We start from the raw sequence: 13550 nt of genomic DNA, 5'->3' as shown, positions 1-13550 counted from the left end.
CAAATACTTATTTTCCACCATGATTTGCAAATAAATTCTTTAAAATCAAACAATGTAATTTTCTGTTTTTTTCCCCACATTCTGTCTCTCTTGGTTGAGGTTTACCCATGTTGACAATTACAGGCCTCTCTAATATTTTCAAGTGGAAGAACTTGCACAATTAGTGGTTGACTAAATACTTATTTGCCCCGCTGTATTTAAAAAAAACGTACTGTACAGTTAAACATTTAATAGTATTAAGTTTGGAGGAATTATTTAAAAATCAGGGGGAAAAAAATAAGACCCAACATTGACCAACCTGTCAATCTCAAGTAGAAAAATCCACTTTATCTCATGTTGTTTCTGTTGTCCAATTTTATGACATTGAAAGGCAAGCTTTGTTATTAACCGCATTGTTATCAGTCACATTCCTTCAGGTTATACCCGCGTGTGCGAGACAAATGTTTAACAGTGACCCGTTTTCTTGCTGCTTATCAGAGCTGTAACAAGTTTGTGTGTCGTCCCTTCCGTTGACGACAAAGACCTCCATTCCAGGGATGCTTGAAGTCATTCACAGCAGGCGGTGCTGAGGATCTTTTTTAATTTTTCCCATCCAAAAACAGCCGTTTCGGTCCAAATTAGTCATGCTCGCACGGTTTTTCCACACAAGGGGTGCACAATGGCAGTACACACGCACACTGGATTGATGACATACTACTACTAGGCTACTACAAAGACAGCGTTCTATTCCAACGACAGCAGACATGTCCAAAGTCAGGCCCGGGGGCCAAATGCGGCCCGTGGTCAAATTTCATCCGGCCCCCAGCCTCTGTCATAAAATCAATAACGTCTGGCCCGCACACAGACTTAATAAATTGGTCAGCAGTACTGCTACCAGCATATGAAGTCGCTTACACACTAAATGCTGCTCCTCATTTACCCACTAAAAGGCAGCAACACTCTAAGCAATATTACCCCGTGTGACCCTTTACTTGCAATTTTCTAAAATGGCGATAATCAACAACAACAAAAAAGAGTTGGCTTCGAGGATAGGTGGAAATTGGACTATTTCTTTAGTAAAATATCCAAAGACTGTCTGCCTCATTTGCAAAGACAGTCACTGTTTTTAACCCTTTATTGCCAAATGTATCACATTTAATACACCTAAAATTTCATGATTTTGAGAGTAATTCAGAATTTTGACATTTCTTTAAAAAAAAAAAAAAAAAAAAAAAAAGATGGATGCAACACGTGCATCTGCAGATTCCATGAGAAAAAAAAACAGGATTTAGCTAGGGTTATAGATATTAGGGTGCTTATTACACATATTCATTTTGAAATTTCTTTTTACAAATTTGAAAAAAAGGTTTCATTAGGACCTTATTTTTCAAATTTTGGGATTCTCTGATAATTGCTTCATGTTGCAGGTCTTTAAGGGTTAAAGAGTTCAATGTGAGGCGATATTACCAAATAAGATACGTTGAAATGTACGGCAAGATTACAGGGAAGATACGCAGCGAGAAATTGAAGCAACTTGAAGCTAGTTTAATTTCACATCAGCAGTATTTCGCATGAGCCCGTGAGTCAAATGAAAACGCCAAAAAGGCTAGTTGCGAGACTGTTGAAATTATTAATTAAAAAAAAATAATAAAGCAAATGTAACACACAGAATGGCTTGCTAAAATTTGCCTAAATATATTGTTCTGCGTAAAGGACGTCAGCCAACGTCGGCCCCCCACATTTTCACCACACCAAATCTGGCCCCCTTCACAAAAAGTTTGGACAGCCCTGACCTACAGTGTGTGTGTGTGTAGTTTTTGTCCTGGAAATAAAAGTGCCCGTGTATTACAATGCAAATCCCAGCAGCAAGACGGCGCAATGACACAGGAACACATTTAAAAAGTAAAAGGCTAATAAGCCTCGGTTTAACGACTCCTTTTCACAACACTAAAATAAATTACAAATAAAGATTCAACAGCGGTCTGCATGGCGGCTACTCAACAGCAACAACAAAACATGGCTACAATACAAGCATGTCTTTCCAATCTGACCTCGAATTGAATTTTAGAAAATGTTGCTGTTTTTGTCAAGAAAAAAAAATCACAAATTTGTTTTTGTGCCATGTTAACGCCTCCTCTGTCAACAGTTTACTTTTCCGTTCCAATAGCGCCTTATTCAACGTGACGCGATAGCAAGCAAGTTGTCAGGTGCTGTTATTGAAAAAAAAATCAACATATATTTAATCCACAAAGTTAAAGATGCTACTGTCTCAATATGTTTTCCCGCGCCACTGCTCCATTCCATCAATGATTGCAACCAGCCCTCCCAATTCAATTGCAATTCAGGTCTATCAATGTCAATGTCAGCCAAAGAATTAACAGAAAAACACAAGAAAATTACTGTCATTTTTTAATGAACTCCCTTCAGACAGAAACCCACAAGTGAATGTGTTCGCTAAACCAAATAACTGACACCAAACATGGCAAAATACATTCACTCTTCCATCAAGAAATGTCATTGAGGTTGGGTGTTGGTGGCGCGGAGGATTCCTCGCAACACCTTGTAGTTGGCGAGCGGCTGGTTCTCCTTAGGGGGGTAGCAGGGTCCAAGCTCAGTGGCGTACGCGTACGGGAAGCGCAGAACCCAAACGCAGTCGGGCGGCAACGTGACTTCTGGCAGCTCCGGGTGGAAAAGTGGGCACGGTGGCGGACCGGGCTGCACCTGGAAAAAGAAATGGGGGAACAAAACATTTGAGATTATGTCGTATACAATATATTTTTTTAACAAAGAAAAAACATGCCTAATATTCCAGATTTGTTTATGTTTATATTAAAAACAAAACATTAATATACTTTGTTAGTAAGACAAAATTTTGTATTTTCATGCATTCCATAAATAAGAATTCCCGACATGTTATTTTTTGTTTACAATTTGGAGATCCATGTTTACCATTTATCAAGAAAAATCACAAAATTAGAAATGCAGCATTATTTCACAACATTCAAAGTTTTAGAATTTAGAGTTTTTTTTTTTTCAAATTTAAAACTTAAATGGTTGGAGTAGCTTTTTTTTTTTTTTTTTTTAAATAAAACAAATTGGGATGTACAGTCATGTGAAAAAATTAGGACGCCCTATAAAATATTCAGTTCTTTATTAAAAAATGTTCACATAACAATGTCTGATCCTGTTTTTCTTTGGATAGGAAAGTATTTTAATAGCAGATAAAAAACAAAAATTAACATCGTTTTACTCATTAAACCATATTTATCAACGAAAATGCATATTCTGAGGAAAAAGTTAGGACACCCTACCACCCAAGAGCGTAGGTTTGCATAGGGACGGTAGGGACATAACACTACCAACTTTTCACGATGCTCATATTATCCCCACCAACTTTTAAGCAACCTTATTTGCATTATATAATGACTTCAGTTACTGTATATAGGTCATTTAGATTGTCTTCCTATATGCTGTAAGGATAGAATGATGCTACCATTATTAAGTGAATCACAGTACTTTCATTATGTTCAGACTTACACTGACCCGTTTTCACTGGTTGAATGTGCTAGTCCATCTTTTCCCCTCAAACGCACGTTTGATTGGCTGATGACTTGAACCCCCCCCCCCCACACACACACACCCATTCACTGCCAGACAGAAATACAACATGCCGCCGCCCCCGCACCCTTCAAAGACAAGGGATATTAGAAGTTATTTTCTGCCAGCAGCAGCCACTGTAAGTAATGTAAAAAGACGTCAATGTTGCGGAGGTGGGGAACACTCCACTAATTTTGCTATTGCTACAGTGCTTGTAGTCGATTTTACTCACTGAGATTTCTTGAAATAAGAAAAACGGCTAGCTGAAAATAAGCTTAAGACTTTTTTTAAGCAAAATGTTTGTATATTTAATCTTAAAAACTTGTTTATCAGAAATGTTCTTAATTCAAGAGTATTTTTCAAAACATTATTTGAAAGAATTTTTTTCTTGATTTACCGTAGGTGAAAAATGACCAACTTTTAGATGTATAGGCTTACCACGAACAAATAGTAATATTTACTTAAAGAAAGTGGAAGAATGTTAATTTTTGTTGTTTCCCTGCAATTAAATCACTTTCTTTTCCAGAGATAAAGAAAAACAAGATCAGACATTGATACTTATGTGAACATTTCTTTATAGAGAATTGTTTAATGGGGTGTCCTAATTTTTTCAAATGACTGTATATGGTTTTTATCCATATTTATATGTAGAAGAAAATGGAGCTTGGTGATTTTTAAAAAAAACTTGAATATAAGTACCCATGATCTATATAGAAAGTAATAATTGTTACTGTCATAGTTGCAACGTTTACCTGGGGGCTGAGGGTGACCTCAAGAGGGGCATCGGGCACGACGACAAAAAGTCGTATGAGTTGAGCGAAGTGTGGCTTGACCCCTCGTCCCTGCGTGGGCGATGGAACATAAAGTGGCATGTCCGCGTTCAGCACCCTTCCTGCAGGCTCCTTGGCTCCGCCCGACCCCAGCGCCTTCACCACCTTGTCGGGCCCGGCGCTGATGAAGCGACGCCCTCGACCGTCCTCGTACTCGAAACCCACGTAGGCCCGTGCCGTGTCGTCCCGTCTGCGGCTCCTGCCTGGGCCGCCCGCGCCTCCCCTCTTGCCCGCCGGCGTCTTGTTGGGCGCCGGCCAGGAGGACGCGCCCCCGTCCTGGGGCTCCGACGGGTCGTCGTCCAAACGCGAGCGCACGAGCAGGTCCCAAGGAAGCAGGAAGGAGGCGCCAGGGAGGAAGCCGGGCTGTTCCAGACCCACGTGGCAGTTGTACGACTTGGCTGGGCCCAGTTTGACTAGCGACCAGCTGGAAAATTTGGGCAGGAGGCCCTTGGGACAGCCAGAGTGCATCATCCCCGGGAGGTACTCCACGGTGGACGGCTGCCGGTCGGCCAGGCTGGGTCGTTTCTGCTGCGCTTGGCCATCGCCAGACGGCTCGCCTTCACCGTAAGGGCCCAAACTGTCTGTGGACTGACCAAGACTGAGCGCCAGGCTCAGGCTGGTGTCACCCGGCGTGTGGCCGGGCACTGCGCCGGTGGACTCCTTGGGGCGCTCGCCATCGGCTTCGCACGGGCGTGGCGCCCGGTCGCTAGCTGGTGACGGGTCGGGAGTGCTCGGCTGGAAGATGGGAAAGTTGATCCGCTCCAGCTTGCAGCAACATTTCTCCTCTAGGCCCTGAAAGCACGAAAATTCCACATTTTATGTTAATGTGTCAATTATGACTTTATTTACCCTTACCCACCACTCATTGACCGTGCTAGGGTTAAAAGGCTTAAATCTCAATATTTGAATAGCTATCCACTTTTAGTGACCATTTTGTGAAAGAAAATAGATTTCAGATTAGAGCTGAAACGAATACTCGAGCAACTCGAGTAAAAAAACTGATCCGAGTAATTTTATTCACCTCGAGTAATCGTTTATTTTGACAGCTCTAAGCATCACGTTTTGCTCGGACTACTTTTAATGCGGGACAATGCGCTGATGTCACGTGCGTAGAGGAAGAAGCAAAAAAAAACAACAACAACAAAAAAAAAACACTGCAGCCGACAGCCGCTACAAACGACGCCGACGTTGCTAAATACTAGCCCGCACGATGCTACGTTGGTAGCAGGTAGCATCTGATGAGTTTCATAGAGATCACATGTATGTTGAACTAGATGCGAAATGACAGACTCGGCCGCGTCTGGCCAGCGTTAGTAATCAGCCGCCATCTTAAAGCAATAGAGCGCTAAGCGCTAATAAAAAGCGCTTATAAATAACATTAACGTTACTGTCACTAGCTCACGTAACGTTAGCCCTGCGGAGGGCTATGTTTCTATTAATTATGAACACTTTCGATGCGTGGCTAACGTGTCTTACATACAGGCTTTAACATAACATAGCGTTGTGGAGTGATGAGGGTGTAAAATAAAAACTCAATAATGCTAACTATCAATTTTAGCTCAGTAGTCAGTTGCCACGTTTACATGGAGCCAAATATTCCAATTGCAATCGGAATATTTGTTCAAACCGAATAAATGTGTTCCATATAAACACCTCATTCGGAATGAACAGGCCCAAACCGAATGAAATTTCATTCCGATTCATAGGGGTGGAATATTCCTTTTCCCAAACCGATTAGAAGTAAAATTATATCATGTAAACAGGGAAGCGGAATGGTGTCTGGTTGCGTTCTTTCTGCGCATGCTCCGTACTGACGTGGTGACGTCACTTGGTGACGTAAGTAACGTCACTTGCAACATGGCTTCCAAGCACACGCACAGCGCACCCACACAACTTTTTAAATGAACGGCGTATCATTCTGAAGTTTTGTTTCCATTCGAAAAGTTAAAACAGCAGCTGATCTGACGATCGATCTCCATGTTTTGCAACGTGACGCTTTGTTTTGATTAATCTGCGCATGTCAGACGGCAGTTGTCAAACGTCCTTTCGGAATAAAGGCAGTCACATGTAAAAGCTGGATCGGAATAGATGACGTGACATGTAAACAGCTGATGTGAAATTTCCATTCGGAATGATTTGAATCGGTATGAATAAAAGTCAGCATGTAAACGTGGCTATTGCTGGATAAAACACCAAGTAGCACTGGTCCCTAATGTGCTCCAATACAGCCAGCATCATACATTTATTTTGAACAATGCAAAAACTCAAAATCCTATCAGGACTTACAGTTTAGACTAACTTAAAACTTAACTAGAACTTTAAAAATGGCTTGACACAAATAGAAATTCAATTGAAACACGTGGGGAAAAAAATCCTAACTTTTAAGTGATGTGTGTTATCATGCGTAACGGTATTTTTAGGTATATACAGTGGGGAGAACAAGTATTTGATACACTGCCAATGGGAAAAATTGGCAGTGTATCAAATACTTGTTCTCCCCACTGTATATAAATTTTTTATAAGATCTAAAGGTTTTTTGAGTGAAAGCAGTGAATTAGTCTTTTTTTTTCCTAGTTACATCTGAGATGCAATTGTTGGCTGTTTTCAACAATATACATCGAAAATAAAGACATTGACTGAAAATGGTTCAAGATTAGATGAAATGTCTTGTTTTCTCATGTATATTTATAATTGCTCTTCACCTAAAAATAGATTTGTTTCATCCGATTACTCGATAGAATTTTCAGTTGATTTCGATAGCTGCAGCCCTATTTCAGATTCAAAATTGTGTGAGTTTGTCAACCTGGTAGAAGTCGTAGTTTGCCGCCTGCACGTCAAAGGGGTCCTCGCGGGGGGCCTGCTTCCTCCCACAGTTGCACGAGCTGGTGGAGCGCCCCCTGCTATTGTGGTTTAGAATAGGCGGGTTGTGATCGACATCTGTATTTTCTCCTAATGGTTGGAAACCGGAAATTTAATTCTTTACAGTCAGTCCCAACCCTGAAAAGTTCTTGACAAGTTCTCTTACCGTCCTGCGGGAGCAGGTGAAACTTGTGGACGCAGTGCTGGTCAGAGAGGCTGCGTTCCTCGCACAGCTGGTGCCCGTTGCTCCAGAACTTGTAGCAGTCGTCGTGCAGCTGCAGGGCATAGCGCTGGAAGGCCACACCGCGTGCGTGCTGGCTGTAGACACGCAGTGCCTGTGCCAACTGGTTCTTGTGCACGGCTGTGGTGTAGTTGTGCGGCAAGTTGGCCTGGTACGCGCCGTGCGCCAGTGGTAGCGCCTTCTGGCACCGGTTCTCCGAGAACTTGGCATCGGCATCCAGGAAGCCGTCCAAAACCTTGAGCTGGGCCTGAAGCCGGACCGCCGGCTCGGCAGAGTCGTCTTCGCTGCTGCCTGCCAGTACCTGATAGAGCTTCAGTGCCACCTAGTGAAGAGAAGCGGAATTACATCCTCTTCATGGTTTAAAAAAAAAAAAAAAGTCTGACCTGCGCCCACTTGGAGAAGGATGGAAGCTCAAAGTGGCACGGCTGAGGGTTCCGTCCCACGCTATCGTCAAAGCCTTTCTTGGTCAACACCAACTCAACGTGTTGCCACAGGAACTCCTTCAAGCCGCCGTCACCGCTGGGTGGCGCCGACATCGCTGCGCCCCCTGCGGGATCCGCTGTCGCTTGCCGGGTAGAGCGCCGCATCTGCTGGTAGCGCCGCGGACCGGACACCGGTGCGCCGGAGTCGTGCTCAGTCAGGACACAGTTGGAGCGCAGCTGCCCCAGCAGGGCCCCCACGGGGTCCTCGTCGGGGGCGGGCGCCACATAAACGAAGGCTTGGTTGGCGGGCACGGTGAATAGGCAGTTGCTGCTCTGGTTGGTCAGTACGCGACTTTTGCGGAAGATGCGGTAGATTTGGTCCTCAAGAGCGTGCTGCAGGCGCCGTCTGGGTGAGTGCTTCTTGGGTTTGTCCGGGTGGACGCCCGACTCAGACCCATTGGAGACCTGTGGAGGAACCCGCAAAGAAAGACGCAGCATTTATATCTTCTCATACTCTCAATACATTGAACTCAGTCGCCAGTGGCACTTAAACATGATCAGAAACATGAGCACAAAGCCAGTTCTTAAGTTTAAATGAATTGTTGAATCATTAACAATGGCAGGCAATGAGTTAAATATAGTTTTTTTTTCAACAAACAAGAGTGTTATTGGGAGTAATATCCAGAATGTATTTCTGTGTGTATTTATTTTAATGTTATTATTCTTGTTGTTATAAACATTTTATCAATCTACCGGGTGTCTACATACGTTGACATGTTTTCATGTCGGCCACGCTTTCAAAAAAATATAAATATGTAATAAAAAAAAAAGAGTAATGATAATTAAAAATATATAATTAAGGTCTGGTATTTACATTTCAACCAGTGCTGCAATGATTAATCGATTAACTTGAGTAATTCGATTAGAAAAAAAGATTAGAATTAAATTTTGCTGCTTCGATTGTTCATTTAATTAAAGTGGTGTTGTAATTCTTTTGAAAGTGTTTGTATTTAGCTTTATTGATTTGGTTGAATACACTGCCCTCTAGTGGCAACAGTGAATATGACATAACTCATTCCACGTACCTTAATTTATCTGCTCCCTGTTAAGACCAACATAAACCAAGTTTTTGTTTGAGCTTGTTTTTTTTTTTAATGCATTTGAACCATTTAAGAGCATTGTAATTGAAAAAAAAAAAAAAACGTGAGCATTTTATAGCATTTAAGCTAGCGGACTTTTGCTATGTAAGTTAGCCAGTTGTTCTTTTGTTGTACTTAGATCCTCATTTAATTTTTCATACTGTTTGAGGCGCAGCTCAGGTATTTTAATTTTTGATGTTCCTTATCCGATTACTTGATTATTCGAACTAACTAGTTCATCGATTAATTGACTACTAAAATAATCAATAGCCGCAGCCCTAATTTAACGCCTTCTTAAATTTTTTTCAGGAAACCAAAAACTAACATTTGTTTAATTATTGATATTTACAAACAACTTTAGTAATTTTTTTTTTTTTTTTTTTTTTAAATGTGGACAACAGGGTTAACATGAGAAAGATGTGATCGAAATCGAGCCTTGAATCTGATTATCAGAATATTCTTGTTTGAGGATTGTTTTATGAATGTATGTGTTCATAAAAAATACAATAATGATTATTGATTTTCAAAATAACATGTTATCATTGAGACCTGGCGTCCACGTGTGGACATCACATTTTGGGTCATGTAGGCCAAACTTACACACTTACTATTAATACAGCAAGGACCTAGATTTGCATAGGGACGGTAGGGACCTAACACTACTAACTTTTTAGGATGCTCAAATTGTCCCTTTTAAGCAACCTTATTTGCATTATACAATAAGTACAGCTATAACGTTAATTTAGATAGTCTTCCCATGTGTTCTTAGGATAGAATTGACCCTACTATTATTAAGTGAATTACTTTCATTATGTTCAGACTTGCATTTTCCTCTTTTCACTTGCTGAATGTGCAGGTCCATTTTTTTCCCTCAAACGCACATTTGGCTGATGACTACAACCCCCACATTCACACAATATGCAAACTCTGATGCAGGTCGGACATTCAGTAGCAAAATTAGAGGTGTTTCCCCCCACTTCCACATTATTTACGTTTTTTCACATGACTTACAGTGGCTGCTGCTGGCTGAAAAAAACAACAACAACAAAAAAACCTGATATCTCTCCTCTCTGAAGGGGGCGGAGGAGGCGACATGTTGTCGACATGAATCTGTCGGGCTGTGTGAGTATGTGTGTGTGGTGGGACGGGGTGCTTCAAGACATCAGCCAACCAAATGTTCTTTTGAGGGGGGAAAAATGGACCGGCACATTCAGCAAGTGAAAAGGGATAAATGTAAGTCTGAATATAATGAAAATAATTCACTGCATAAGGGGGGGTGGTCCATTCTATCTTTACAACATATGGGAAGACAATCTAAATGACCTATATAACAGAACTCTTCATATAATGCCAATTAGGTCGCTAAAAAGTTGGTGGGGACAATTTGAGCATCCTGAAAAGTTGGTAGTGTTACAGTATGTCCCTACTAGGCCTGTCGCGATAACAAATTTTAGTGTGCGACAATTTATCTCATAAATTATTGCGATATGCGATATTATTGCGCCCCCCAATTTTTTTTTTTTTTAACCAATTTACAATGAGTGAGAATACAGTATATATTAATGGATCAAGTACACCCATTTAAATGCGATATTTACTCTTAAATTCAAAAATACTTTTTAAGAATTCACAACATGCCTCTTAATTAAAAGACAACAATATTAATACCGCACAGAAACACAGAATAAATAAGATGTGTTTTTCAAGAAAAAAAATAAAATAAAATTGCACTTAATAACTTAAGCATTTAGGCAAATGAAAACTTTTCCCTCACAGCTTCTGCAATGGTGTTCCGTAGGGATGCAACGATACAGTTAGGCCACGGTTCGGTACGATTTTCGATACGGGGGACACGATTTTCGATCCGATTCAATATATTAAATGCTCTGAAAAAAATATATATTTTATGTTTCGTTTTTTTTGTTTGTTTTTGCCAACGAGCAAAAATTGCAATCATATAAACATGCATTTTAGTACATAATATTTATGTGCTTACTTTTTACTGATCTGAAAAAAAAAAAAAGTATAAAAGTGCTGAGAACAATCTTTACTGTTTGTAAAGTGAGGCGGGGCACACTGTTGATTGCAACAGCTCTCTTAGCAGCTATGTTTACTACATGAGCAAGACATCCTATTTGTGGTCCGAATCCATCTGTGTCACGTACTGAATTAACAATATTTGCAACATTATCTAGAGTCACTGTTATGGAGTGATTTGGCCTTCTTAACTTCCATTCAGTCATGACAGTTTAGAATTCATCAATGTAGTATACGGACTACGTGTCCCATAATCACTCTGGGCTCACGTAGCCAATGGCATGGGACGTAGCACATCTGGTTTGCTATTTCATTATATCTAGTATGTGCGCGCATTAAAAAAGTTAGCAAACACCACTGAAGTCGCGTCTGCTCATTACTGCACAACATCAGCATATGACAATCGACTTTCATAAACAGGACGAGTTTGAAGCACAGCACTCTTAATTAGCCACTCATTGTTCATCATTTCAATTCAGCTGTCCGTTGTCAAAGCGAGGTTGTTTGTAGCAGTCAAGTCGGTAATAATGTTTTGGCGGACTTCGTTGTAAATATCCGGCGTTGTGGCAAAAAATAGCCGCCCTGCGTGAAGTGTCACCCCTGACGGGAGCGCCCACACGTCAACAACACCGGCGCGCCGGAGATGGTCCGCAGTCACGACTGGAACGAAGATGCACTTTAGCGCAGTTGGTAACAAGGAACACGTGCGGACGCACGTGCACGCGAGGCAATAAATCGCAGCGGAAAATTTACCGCCTTCATTTTTATTTATCGTGCGATAAATGGAATTATTGCATATTGCGACAGGCTTAGACCTTACCGTCCCTATGCAAACGTACCCTTGGACCCAGCTATTTTTGAGAAATGTACCCAATCTGTTTGGTCTTATTAATGTCCCGTCCCCAGCAAGAAGTGTACATGCAGGTTATGCTATTATAGCATCCCCATCAATGTTGAGACCAAACCTATGCCATTGTAATACAGTATTGTGGCGTACATGACCCAAAATGTGATGTCCTTGTATGTAGACGCCAGGTCTTTATTAGGTTGAGATTTTTTAACGATTAAAAATAGTCACTTGCCCTAAAAAGCGTAAACAATCTGGCAAATGAAGGCAAATATATATTGAGTACTTTCCCATTGGAGATTTACCACCCAAACCCCCGAACATAAAATAAATACATCTGTATGTCACGTAAATTAGTAGTAGACCTTGAGAGTTCCGCTCATCTGGAAGACGAAGAGGAGTCGAGGAGGGCACGGCCGACAGTTGACCTTCCACTCTTTGGACACCGGGCAGTCCTTGACGGCCGCCCGGATGAGGGGCAGCGCCTTCTGCCTCAGAGCGTCCAAGGCTCGGAAAAGCCGGTCGTAAGTGACGTCGAACGTGTGGTTAGGGTGGACGAGAAGCAGGACGTGACACACCGAGAACAAGTAGAGCAGGCGGAGGCAGTGTTGTCGCTCCAGTCCCTTCCAGAAGTCGTGAGCGTCGGCGTGGCCGGTGCTCGCGCTCTGGGAGCGGCACGCCCGCAGGAGCTGTTGGCCGTCGCACACGGAGGTGAGCAGCAGGTACAAGACGCGGTTGTCTGGATTGTACAGTGCCTGGATGCCGCCGCCTTCCTCGTCCGCTCCGCCGAACACGGAGAAGACGTGTTTATCCGCCAGGGTGTTGATGAGTGACTCCTTCAGGGCGCCCAGCTGCATGTTGCTTTTCCCGAAAATTCCCACCACGCACAGGCCGTCGTCCCGGTACTCGGCGCCCTCCGAGACGGCCGCCCGGAGGAGCGCATCCACACTCACGGGAGCGACCATATTGACTTCCTTCATCGCGGAATCAAAATACAGACGAACCAATGGTACTTCCGCTTTCTTGGAGTAAAATGTCCGACTATCTATAAAGAATACAAACGTTCCTACACGCGTAAATTCATTTACTTTTTACCAGTGCTGCACATATACCATTTTTTGGCTCCCGATATAAATTCCTATACGCGGTCGGGTGTTATTGGTCGATTCTGTAGAGTTTTTTTGTTTTTGTTTTTAAATCGACACAATGTATACTGTAATTTTCTGTAGAAAATATATAAATATAATAAATATAAATATAATTTTCTATGTAAACTTCTGAATGCTCACTTGAATGTAAGGTAATTGTATCATGTCTTTGTCGGACATCAATGATGTGACACGCTCACATGTATGATGTCACATCATATATATGAGTGTGTGGGAGTGGTGGATGAAGTACTCACTTTTTTTCTTCACTTTGGTAAAAGTACAGTTACAGGGGCAAAAATTACTTAAGTAAAACTATAAGTATCTAAGAAAAAAATTACTCAAGTAAAAGTACAAATGTACCGGCTTTAAAATTTACAAGTAAACATTTTCTCCCGAAGCAAACTTTCAATTTTTTTGAATTTATATATATATATATATATATATATAT

General features: G+C 41.7%; 1 protein-coding gene across 1 annotated transcript; it reads right to left on the bottom strand.

Moving 5' to 3' along the window:
* Positions 1-2371: 2371 nt before the first annotated feature.
* Positions 2372-12984, bottom strand: smg8 (SMG8 nonsense mediated mRNA decay factor). Its single transcript, XM_057821874.1, has 6 exons — positions 12317-12984; positions 7890-8393; positions 7432-7828; positions 7210-7355; positions 4329-5198; positions 2372-2700 (listed from the first exon to the last, which is right to left on the bottom strand). The coding sequence occupies exons 1-6, from the start codon at positions 12929-12931 to the stop codon at positions 2494-2496; spliced, it is 2739 nt and encodes a 912-aa protein (XP_057677857.1). The 5' UTR covers positions 12932-12984; the 3' UTR covers positions 2372-2493.
* Positions 12985-13550: the final 566 nt, after the last annotated feature.

The sequence above is a fragment of the Corythoichthys intestinalis genome, chromosome 18, assembly GCF_030265065.1.
Source record: "Corythoichthys intestinalis isolate RoL2023-P3 chromosome 18, ASM3026506v1, whole genome shotgun sequence".
Classification (NCBI taxonomy): Eukaryota; Metazoa; Chordata; class Actinopteri; order Syngnathiformes; family Syngnathidae; genus Corythoichthys; species Corythoichthys intestinalis.
This window is presented reverse-complemented; position numbering and strand designations above follow the sequence as displayed.

What these genes read in the sequence shown, in the direction of transcription:
- smg8 (XM_057821874.1), bottom strand. Translation starts at nt 12,931, where the DNA reads ATGAAGGAAGTCAATATGGTCGCTCCCGTGAGTGTGGATGCGCTCCTC. An exon ending in CCTTCTCCAAGTGGGCGCAG is followed by an intron (nt 7,829 to 7,889) that starts GTCAGACTTTTT and finishes TCTCTTCACTAG; the next exon opens with GTGGCACTGAAGCTCTATCA. An exon ending in TCACCTGCTCCCGCAGGACG is followed by an intron (nt 7,356 to 7,431) that starts GTAAGAGAACTT and finishes TCCAACCATTAG; the next exon opens with GAGAAAATACAGATGTCGAT.